Source organism: Mandrillus leucophaeus, unplaced genomic scaffold, assembly GCF_000951045.1.
Source record: "Mandrillus leucophaeus isolate KB7577 unplaced genomic scaffold, Mleu.le_1.0 Scaffold845, whole genome shotgun sequence".
In the NCBI taxonomy this organism is placed as follows: Eukaryota; Metazoa; Chordata; class Mammalia; order Primates; family Cercopithecidae; genus Mandrillus; species Mandrillus leucophaeus.
In genome coordinates this window covers 301758-312542 of record NW_012109197.1, presented here as the reverse complement: position 1 = coordinate 312542, position 10785 = coordinate 301758, and the positions used below count along the sequence as shown (strand labels likewise).

Sequence of the window (10785 nt, the reverse complement as noted above, 5' to 3'; positions counted from 1 at the left end):
TTTTGAGACGGAGTCTCACTCTGTCACCCAGGCTGGAGTGCAGTGGTGCGATCTTGGCTCGCTGCAACCTCTGCCTCCCGGGTTGAAGCAATTCTCCTGCCTCAGCCTCCCAAGTAGCTGGGACTACAGGCACCTGCCACCATGCCCGGCTAATTTTTGTATTTTTAGTAGAGACGGAGTTTCACCACGTTGGTCAGACTGCTCTCAAACTCCTGACCTCAGGTGATCCGCCCACCTTGGCCTCCCAAAGGGCTGGGATTACAGGCGTGAGCCACCACGCCCGGCCCCATTAGCTCTTAAGTGTCTCACTTTGGGAAGGAAAAAGCTCCACGTGTCCCATGATCCTGCACATGCCTAATTCTGTCACCCACAGCCATCAGCAAAGACTGCAAGGCAGTTTACTCCAAAGACAACAGCGGTTAACATCCCATAGTACCAAATCCATTCTTAGCCAAGAGGAACTTTACCGAGTGGGCTTCTAAACCCCTAAATCTTAGAAGGGACTCTAACCATCCTAAGTTGGGCCTCAAACCCAGGTTTGGTCAGGCATCCTTGCCTTTTATTAAGAGGGGCCTTGCTGAGCACAGTGGCTCACGCCTGTAATCTCAGCACTTTGAAAGGCCAACGCGGGCGGATCACCTGAGGTTAGGAGTTCGAGACCAGACTGGCCAACATGGTAAAACCCTGTATCTACCAAAAATACACAAATCAGCCAGGCATCATGGTGCGTGCCTATAGTCCCAGCTACTCGGGAGGCTGAGGCAAGAGAACTTCTTGAACCCGGGAGGCAGAGGTTGCAGCGAGCCGAGATCACGCCACTGCACTCCAGCCTGGGCAACAAGAGCGAAACTCCGTATCGGAAAAAACAAAAACAAAAAACAAAAACAGAGGCCTTTAACCCTCTTGGTCTTAGGAGAGACTCTAACTCCCCTAAGCTGGGCTTCTAACACAATCCCATCCTTTACTCGGGTACCTACCACTTATCCAAAGTTGGCCAATTTGTGCTGCAGTCTATTTCCTTTGGGTCAGGGGTCTCCTCAGTGTCATCCCTTCTGTGGTTTGACAGAACGACGTCGCCAGAAAGGGGTCCCAATCCGACCCCAAAAGAGGGTTCTTGGATCTTGCACATGAAAGAATATGAGGCAAATCCATAAAGTGAAAGCAAGTTTATTGAGAAAGTAAAGGAACAAGATCTTTCATTTTCCAGGTGGGCCTAAATGTCTCCCTGAATGCCATAAGTTGAAGCAGAGGGTGACTAGACACCAACATGGCACAGTGTGGCACTGAAGCTGCTGGCTCTGAAGATGAGGAGGGAGGTCTCAGGGAGGCGCTGAGCCAGTCACCTCCTTCACGAAACCCACCTTGCTCTGCAGCTGCCTGTTCACAGCCATGCCCCGATGCCACACCCAGGGGTTCTCGGGGAACATTAATGGAATGAAGGAGTAAGAAAATCAAAGGTCACCAAGCCGAGCCCTTAAAGGGCAATGATGTGTGTGCCACAGGGCCCCATGGCATCTCGTGCCAGCTGAGCTGGGGTGTGTGGACCCGGGGAATGGACCTGGCTGGACAGCCTCTAAGGCTTGGCTCCATCTCAGCCTGTGAAGGAATCACTTCTCTGACCCCCACCTCTGCCCAGGAGTGTTAGAGCCAGGGAGGAAGAGACCCCATGGACCAGCCAGAGGACCCCGGCTCCAGGTGAGTGCTGGCTCCAGGGTGGTCACTGGGAATCAGCTGGTCTCAGCCCTCTGGGGCCTCCAGCTCACCCGCTGACTCCCTCGGGCTCTCCACCCTTGTCCGCATCCTTCCCCACCCTCACCCCCAGACTCAGGAGTCTAAGGACTGCCTCCCCACAGAGGGCATTTGTGCAGTCTGTTCCCCACCAGAGGCTCAGACTCAGGCCCTGGTGCAAGGCCCCCAAGCTGGGCCTCACCAAAAGGCAGCCAGGTGGGGACCCCAGGAATACAGCCTGGGCCTGGCAGTGTCTGCTGTCATAGAGGCCAGTTCTGCTCCCGCTCGGGAAGAGAGGGAAAAGAAGGAAAGGGAGGAAAGGGGGTTCAGGGTCTCTTGGAAATACCTCCCTCAGGGCATGTAACCTGGCCTGGGGTATGGAAGAACAGGAGCAGAGAGGGAGGTGCAGGGGAGGAAGGTGCCCCCCAGAGCTCAGGTCGGCGGTGGCCAGTGCCCACTTCACCCTCAGAGGGTGAAGAACACCAAGATGCCCCGACCCGGGTCCGGGGACGTTGGAGGGCAAAGTCTGGGGTCACTCCCTGTTGCCCCCTTCCCCCACCCCATGGATCCAGCTTGGCCCGGGGCTCCCTGAGGCCCTGCCCGCGGTGGGTTCTCAAACGCCAGAGTCGGGGGTGGGCGGGGGTCACCCGAGGGCCGCTCCCAGATGACCCACGCCCGCCCGTCTCCAGCACCGGGCTGCGCCTCGCGGTGGCCCGCGAGCTGCTCCTGGCTGCGCTGGAGGAACTGAGCCAAGAGCAGCTGAAGCGCTTCCGCCACAAGCTGCGCGACGTGGGCCCGGACCAACGCAGCATCCCGTGGGGGCGGCTGGAGCGCGCGGACGCCGTGGACCTCGCGGAGCAGCTGGCCCAGTTCTATGGCCCGGAGCCTGCGCTGGAGGTGGCCCGCAAGACCCTCAAGAGGGCGGACGCGCGCGACGTGGCGGCGCAGCTCAAGGAGCAGCGACTGCGGCGTGAGTTCCGGGCGGGAGGTCCCTCCTGTCTGGACAGAGGCTGGGCCGCCTTCCTCCCGGCTTCCCCGAGAAGCCCCGGCGCGGCCCCCGACCCCCGCGCGTTTTATCCACAAATTCGCGGGCCCCAGGGGTAGGATCCTGCGTGCTCCTCAGGGTGACTTGGACCCCAGTGGCGCCTTCCCCCGGTTCCCCGCCCTCGGCGGAACCTCACCCCAGTTTCCCTTCCAGGGCTCGGGCTCGGCTCCGCGGCGCTGCTCTCCGTGTCCGGTGGGTCTCTCATGCTGGGGGGCACGCGTGTCCCAACCCCACTTGGAGGGTCTGGGGGAGGACCGGGGTGGGAGGGCCGCCAGGGGCGTGGGCCGTGGTCCAGTAGAGGAAACTGAGGCCTGAGCAGAGCCGGGGAGGGCGTGGGCTCCCAGAGGGCGCAGCCTGCCCCACCGCCGACCCCTGTCCCCGCGCTGTCTCCCGCTGGGCCCAGAGTACAAGAAGAAGTACCGGGAGCACGTGCTGCAGCTGCACGCCCGGGTGAAGGAGAGGAACGCCCGCTCCGTGAAGATCACCAAGCGCTTCACCAAGCTGCTCATCGCGCCCGAGAGCGCCGCCCCGGAGGAGGAGGCGCTGGGGCCTGCGGAGGAGCCCGAGCCGGGGCGCGCGCGGCGCTCGGACACGCACACTTTCAACCGCCTCTTCCGCGGCGACGAGGACGGCCGGCGGCCGCTGACCGTGGTGCTGCAGGGCCCGGCGGGCATCGGCAAGACCATGGCGGCCAAAAAGATCCTGTACGACTGGGCGGCGGGCAAGCTGTACCAGGGCCAGGTGGACTTCGCCTTCTTCATGCCCTGCGGCGAGCTGCTGGAGCGGCCCGGCACGCGCAGCCTGGCTGACCTGATCCTGGACCAGTGCCCCGACCGCGGCGCGCCGGTGCCGCAGATGCTGGCCCAGCCGCAGCGGCTGCTCTTCATCCTGGACGGCGCGGACGAGCTGCCGGCGCTGGAGGGCCCTGAGGCCGCGCCCTGCACAGACCCCTTCGAGGCGGCGAGTGGAGCGCGGGTGCTGGGCGGGCTGCTGAGTAAGGCGCTGCTGCCCACGGCCCTCCTGCTCGTGACCACGCGCGCCGCGGCCCCCGGGAGGCTGCAGGGCCGCCTGTGTTCCCCGCAGTGCGCCGAGGTGCGCGGCTTCTCTGACAAGGACAAGAAGAAGTATTTCTACAAGTTCTTCCAGGACGAGAGGAGGGCCGAGCGCGCCTACCGCTTCGTGAAGGAGAACGAAACGCTGTTCGCGCTGTGCTTCGTGCCCTTCGTGTGCTGGATCGTGTGCACCGTGCTGCGCCAGCAGCTGGAGCTCGGCCGGGACCTGTCGCGCACGTCCAAGACCACCACGTCCGTGTACCTGCTTTTCATCGCCAGCGTGCTGAGCTCGGCTCCGGTAGCCGACGGGCCCCGGGTGCAGGGCGACCTGCGCAATCTGTGCCTCCTGGCCCGCGAGGGCGTCCTCGGACGCAGGGCGCAGTTTGCCGAGAAGCAACTGGAGCAACTGGAGCTTCGTGGCTCCAAAGTCCAGACGCTGTTTCTCAGCAAAAAGGAGCTGCCTGGCGTGCTGGAGACGGAGGTCACCTACCAGTTCATCGACCAGAGCTTCCAGGAGTTCCTCGCGGCACTGTCCTACCTGCTGGAGGACGAGGGGGTGCCCAGGACCGCGGCTGGCGGCGTTGGGACACTCCTGCGTGGGGACTCCCAGCCGCACAGCCACTTGGTGCTCACCACGCGCTTCCTCTTCGGACTGCTGAGCGCGGAGCGGATGCGCGACATCGAGCGCCACTTCGGCTGCGTGGTCTCAGAGCGTGTGAAGCAGGAGGCCCTGCGGTGGGTGCAGGGGCAGGGGCAGGGCTGCCCCGGAGTGGCACCAGAGGTGACCGAGGAGACCAAAGGGCTCGAGGACACGGAAGAGCCAGACGAGGAGGAGGAGGGAGAGGAGCCCAACTACCCCCTGGAGTTGCTGTACTGCCTGTACGAGACGCAGGAGGACGCGTTTGTGCGCCAAGCCCTGTGCCGGCTCCCGGAGCTGGCGCTGCAGGGAGTGCGCTTCTGCCGCATGGACGTGGCTGTTCTGAGCTACTGCGTGAGGTGCTGCCCTGCTGGACAGGCACTGCGGCTGATCAGCTGCAGACTGGTTGCTGCGCAGGAGAAGAAGAAGAAGAGCCTGGGGAAGCGGCTGCAGGCCAGCCTGGGTGGCAGCAGGTGCGTCTCCAGGGCAGAGATGCTCTCTTGTGTGTGAGGTGTGTGTGCAGGTGCAAACCTGTGCACCTCAGTGTCCATCTGGCATGGGGAGCACGTCCAGACCAGACCTTGGCTCCCCAAAAGGGGAGCCTTTGACCACCCCCTTGCAAGGCAACCACTGAGTTCCTATCTTCTTCCCCAGGGTGTCCTCACCATGCCCACCCTCAGCCACCCACAACCTATGAAAACTTCCTAGTATGTCCCTACAGCTCTGGCCCAGCCCTTCTTCCCATTATATGTCCTGACAATAAGTTCTGGAACACACGATGCCCTCTGTCCTGAGCCTCTGCACTTGCCCTTCCCTCCACCTAGAATATTCTCAGTTTGCTGCCTGTCCTACAAGTCTGCCCTGGCTCCCCCAGCTGGCTGGGGACCCAACTGGCTCCAGAAGTGCCCCTTTGACCATCCTGCTATGACATCTGCCCCACACCTCCACCAGACCCTCAGCTCCTCCCGGGCAAGGCTTTTGCCAGAGTTCCCTTGAATTTAGCTCCAATTCAGCCCCTGCCCAGGTGCTTGGCATCTGTTGAGAGGATGAATGTCACGACGTTGGCAGGGACTGGGCCTGGGGACCCAAAGACCCATGTGGGGGATGTGGGTGATACTCAGACACTCCAGGGGGATGGTGCCTGGGCCACAGATGAGTGGTTTTGCTCTGGGTGTGGTGGGGGGAGTGTGAAGGGAGTGACTTCACACTCCTCACCTTCAGCATGGAGGTGAGGAGGAGGGGCAGCTCTGAGACCCCAGGACCAGAGATAGGCAGGAGTCCTTTCTGGGAGGCACTGTGAGGGGCAGGGTGGGCTTCACCTTCCTCTCTCTCCCAGCAGTTCTCGAGGCACCACAAAACAACTGCCAGCCTCCCTTCTTCATCCACTCTTTCAGACAATGACTGACCCGCTGTGCGGTCTGACCAGCCTCACGTGAGTGGCCACACCCCCAGCCCTTCCTGTGGAGCAGACTGAGAGCAGGACGCCCTGGGAGAGACAGAAGTGTGGCCTAGGAAAGAAGGCTGAGGGGTCAGGCCAGAGCCTGAGGCCTGTGGGTGCTGGGACTGGCAGGCTCCCCTCACACAGAGCGGAGGGAGGAGGGGGTGGGGGTCTGGAGCTTCATTACCAGGTTAGGTACTGGTAGGAAGAGGTTGGTCCTGGTGTGAGTGGAAAGCAGCGAAGCGTACTGAGGGAGGGATTAGAGAAGACAAGAGTGTATTTTCCTTCTGAAGGAAGGAAACTGCCGTTGGAAACTGCTGGGTTCTTAGAAGCAGTGGAGGAAGGCGTTCAAGCCCAGACTCCGAAGTCAGGCTGTCTGCAAATCCCAGCCTGCTTCTGTGTGCCCAGTGGCAAGTCCATCTGTCCAAGCTTCCATTTCCTACCCTGTGAAATGGAGCCAGTAGATCTAGAGAGTTGGAGTGAGATTTAATGTGGCCACACATGTACAGTTCTTACATGGCAATAACTTTCCAGTCACTCTTAGCTACCACCAAGTGAGCAGAAAGGGAGAGAAAATCTAGGAACTAGTACTGATGATGAAACAGGTACATCCTACATGGATGGCGACTCAGCAGATTAGCTTGGTACAGGGGTAGGGGTGTGGCAATCTGGACATAAGCATAAGAGCCAAAAAGGTGATCGCATTTGGCTCAGCAATCCTGCTGGTAAACTAAGATGTTCAGCACACCATTATTTATAATGGCAAAAAAAAAAAAAAAAAGGAGAAACACCATAACTCCCCAACCATCAGGACTGGCCGACGAAATAAACTGAGTCGGCCACCTCAGCTTGGTGGACAATCGTGCGGCAAACATGTTGAAACACGTCTCAGCTCACCAAAGAGCTTGTTGAGAGTGTTGTAGGGAGAAATGGACACAGCTCCCGGGGGTGCGTGGTGACAAAGGGCACGGCAGGCTCTGTGGGGTCCAGCGAGGGATGTGGTGCCAACACATCTCTCAGCTGAACCTTGGGCCGCTGGGGAGCGGGCAGTTTATCCAGTTGGAGGTGGTGTGGTGGCTGAGGTGCCCACAGGTAAATCTATGTGCTTCTTGACCACAGGCTGTCCCACTGCAAAGTCCCTGACGCAGTCTGCCGAGACCTCTCTGAGGCCCTGAGGGCAGCTCCGGCACTGACAGAGCTGGGCCTCCTCCACAACAGGCTCAGTGAGGCAGGACTGCGTATGCTGAGTGAGGGCCTAGCCTGGCCCCAGTGCAGGGTGCAGACGGTCAGGTGAGGCCTGGCTTGGGAGGGACCATGGGATGCCCCCACCACCACCCCAGCAGCTCCTGAGGTCTGCCCTCCCACAGGGTACAGCTGCCCAGCTCCCAGCAAGGGCTCCAGTACCTGGTGGGTATGCTTCGGCAGAGCCCCGCCCTGACCACCCTGGATCTCAGCGGCTGCCAACTGCCTGCCCCCATGGTGACCTACCTGTGTGCAGTCCTACAGCACCAGGGATGCGGCCTGCAGACCCTCAGGTGGAGGCAGGGGTGGGAAGGGTGCTGGGGACACAACCCGTCAACCCAGGTGGGGGTGGGTGCCTGGGGGCTTCCCCTGAACCCTGAAGAGGAGCCTCTCCCAGGGACCTCCCACGTGACAGAGCTCAAACACCGACCTGGGAGCCCGGCCCTGACAGGCCTGCCCTCTGAAGCCCTGGCCACAGCTCCGGGCCTTGACCACTTTGCCTGACCAAATGTTCATCTGTTGTCTGGTGCCCATGGCCGCAACCTGGGCCAGTGGCCCCAATACCCTTTTGCCACCCCCAAGGCCTGGCCTCTGCCCCTCCCCTAGCCTCTGACAAACCTCTCAACTGACACCGCCTGTCCCTGAGTGTCTGTGGCACAGCTAAGCCGACAGCCCCGTCACTGACCAAAGCTCGGCTGCTCCCACAGCACTGCCCGCAAGCCCTGGCTGCTCCCACAGCCCTGCCCGAAAGCCCTGGCTGCTTTCCCCCACCGCTGACCCTGCTTCTGCTCTGTGTGTGTGCCTGCAGGCTGACCTCTGTGGAGCTGAGTGAGCAGTCACTACAGGAGCTTCAGGCTGTGAAGACAGCAAAGCCGGATCTGGTCATCGCACACCCAGTGCTGGACGGCCACCCAGAATCTCCCAAGGAACTCGTCTCAACCTTCTGAGGCACTGGTGGCCACAGCAGGGTGGAAGACCCTAGTCAAAGTCCCTATGGAGAGAACGGCCCATTCCAAGGGCGGGAGGACATTGCTCTCAGCTTCTGGGAAACTTCTGAGCCGAGAGGCCCCGGACAGGCATGTGGGAGGCCCAGACATGGCACCCTGCCCCGTCCAGGACAGGTCCAGGATCTGCCCCTCTCTCCATACTCTGGGGGACTCCTTCTCCCCCGGCCTCACCACTACTGCACCCACCTTCCTCTCCTGGGCCCCTCCAACCATTCCCCTTGAAGACACCCCCCAACCAACCCAAACCACAATAATGATGGTGAGAGCTCCTACCTGGGGCACAATGACCCTTCTCTGCCCAACCCCCATCTGCAGTGTGGCCCAGCAGCCCCCAGGACTGTGCCCCTGTAGACCGAAGGTAGGCAGGTCACCGTCCCTCCCTGTTAGGAATGAGACCATCCCTGAGGCTGTGGCCCAGGCCCAGAGGTGTCCAGGGTCTGAGATCTTTGGGAAGGGAGACTAGGGCAGGGTAGAGACAGAGCAGAACCCCCGTGCTGGGTGGGAGGCATGACCACATGGCGGGTGAGCAGCCCCCATGCACTGATGATAAATTCTCCTGTGCACTCATTTCTGTTGGCTTCTATTACACCTGGCCAGGCATGGTGCAATCCAGGTCGATGCTCACAGTCTTTCCAGCATCCCACTTTGACAGGGCAGGATGGTGGCCCCCAGTTCCTCAATGAGGAAAGTGAGTCTCAGGGGGCAGGCTGACTGCAGAAAGCGCTGTGACAAGGGCCTTGATGGACAGGAGCAGCAGCGGACAGTCCTTGAATCCTGGTGTCTTCTCTGCTCAACCCTACTGGGCTGCTGAGACTCCGGTCTGAGTGGGGAGGTGGGGGAGACTCTAGATTCAGCCCCATCACTTCCGAGGGGAAATCTCCTACTATAATCCACTTTCAAACTCCATTTCTTCATATCACAAAACACAAAAAAACCCTGTCCTCCTAGACTTGGCATTCTAGGTAGGAAGACAAACATCTACATGATATATAGTATAATACTATATATATCTATATATGCTACATACAGAACACATATGTATGTGATACACAGCGCAATAGCACAAATACTATTATATTATTTATACTAGTATTTATTTAGTATTATACTAAAATATACGTATACGTGTGCCAGGTGTGGTGGCACGTGCCTGTCGTCCCAGATACTCAGGAGGCTGAGGCAGGAGTTCGAGGCTTGAGCCTAGAGTTCGAGGATGCAGTGAGCTATTAGGCTGGTTGGAAAGTAAGCAAAAACCGCAATCACTTCTGCAACAACCTAATAAGATTTTGCCGCTGTACTCTGGCGTGGGTCACAGAAAGAGACCCCATCTCTAACAAGTAAATAAATGTGTCTCTGATACATAAATACACACCACAATCAATAGGCCTATGATGCCTAAACAAGTAACGATGTAATAAAGATGCACAGGTAGGGCTGATAAACGCTGCGGAGGAAAGTAAGGCAGAGCCTGGGACTGGTGGGAATGCAGCCAGGGTTTCCTGTTGCATGAAAGGGGGGTCTGAGGAAGTCTCATTGAGGACTGGCCATTTGAAACGCCAAAGGAGTGAGGGGCAAGCCCCGAAGAGGTTTGAGAAAAAGTGCTTCAGACAATGATGCTGCCAGAGCAAGCCAGGCAGGGGAGTGTGCTTGGAAAGTTCTAGAAGCAGCAAGGAAGCCAGGTAGCCGCAGTGGGGTAGGGGAAGGTGGCAGCGGCAGCGGGGAGATGAGGTCAGGGAACCAAGGCAGGTGCAGGAGAGGGTTTGCGGGTGGAGATTGTTGTATGAGGAGCGCTTTTGGCCCATCCTCAGGGAGTTGGGTGCCATGACTGCCTTCTGGGCAGAGTGCAGGGTCTGCCTTAAATGTTGGGGGTGGAGGTGGTCTGTTCACAACACTCCAGGGGGAGGTGTGGGCGGATGGAGGTGGAGCCACAGGACCTGTCCGTGGGTTGCATGGAGTGTGGGTGAAGACGGGCAGAGGTAAACCAGGGTTCTTGGCCTGGGCAGCAGGACGGGTGCAGTTATCCTCACCTGTGCTGGGGAGGCTGTGGGAGCAGCAGGCTTCCGAGCATGTGTTGGGCTCCGGCGTCTCTGGCTGCACCCAGTGGTCAGGACAGGGACATGAGGGCCGGGTCAGGGAGCGTGAGATACAGGGACAAGCCGGCCCAGGGCTGAGCCCAGCAGTGTCCAGGTGGGCGGTGGCGTTGAGATGGGAATTGGGAACTGCACGGGTGGTTGCAGGAGGATGGAAAAACCCAAACAACAGCTAGAACAGGACCGAGGCAAAGGAACCGCAGGACAACAGAAAACCCCAAATGAGGGCGAGAAAATGGCCAAAACCCCGTGCGAGGGACACGTCCATGACCCTCCCGGCAAAAACCCAAACGAGGGAGAAAGGAGGCAGTCACGGCGGGGGCCGGGGTGTCCCTGAAATCCCCTTCTTTTCCAGAATCCCTAGAGATTATTCCGCCCCCAAGGAGGAGACCCAAGCTCCGCGGAGCGCGGCGGGTCTGCGCCTTCGCTTCGCCTCCTGCCTCTCGCTTCCTCCGACCCCACCCTGAGTTCTTTCCCCTGACGGTGTCGAGAACCCGGGCGCCGGCTGGGGCTGGGGTCTCACTGGCATCGGAGCCCCCCGAGCCC

At 59.8% G+C, this 10785-nt stretch overlaps 1 protein-coding gene across 3 annotated transcripts; it reads left to right on the top strand.

Annotated features, from left to right (window-relative positions):
• Window positions 1–1463: 1463 nt before the first annotated feature.
• On the top strand, window positions 1464–8173 carry NLRP6 (NLR family, pyrin domain containing 6). Of its 3 annotated transcripts, XM_011968482.1 has the most exons (9): window positions 1667–1695; window positions 1823–1944; window positions 2084–2698; window positions 2927–2965; window positions 3177–4935; window positions 5802–5894; window positions 7020–7190; window positions 7268–7435; window positions 7951–8173. In XM_011968482.1, the coding sequence occupies exons 1-9, from the start codon at window positions 1667–1669 to the stop codon at window positions 8087–8089; spliced, it is 3135 nt and encodes a 1044-aa protein (XP_011823872.1). In that variant the 3' UTR covers window positions 8090–8173. The 3 variants fall into 3 exon arrangements, with proteins under 3 accessions (XP_011823874.1, XP_011823873.1, XP_011823872.1); XM_011968484.1 differs by lacking the exon at window positions 1823–1944 and having other exon boundaries at window positions 1464–1695; window positions 2418–2698; XM_011968483.1 differs by lacking the exon at window positions 1823–1944 and having other exon boundaries at window positions 1464–1695; window positions 2418–2698; window positions 5799–5894.
• Window positions 8174–10785: the final 2612 nt, after the last annotated feature.

What these genes read in the sequence shown, in the direction of transcription:
- NLRP6 (XM_011968482.1), top strand. Translation starts at nt 1,667, where the DNA reads ATGGACCAGCCAGAGGACCCCGGCTCCAG. An exon ending in CCAGAGGACCCCGGCTCCAG is followed by an intron (nt 1,696 to 1,822) that starts GTGAGTGCTGGC and finishes CCTCACCCCCAG; the next exon opens with ACTCAGGAGTCTAAGGACTG. An exon ending in TGCAGGGTGCAGACGGTCAG is followed by an intron (nt 7,191 to 7,267) that starts GTGAGGCCTGGC and finishes GCCCTCCCACAG; the next exon opens with GGTACAGCTGCCCAGCTCCC.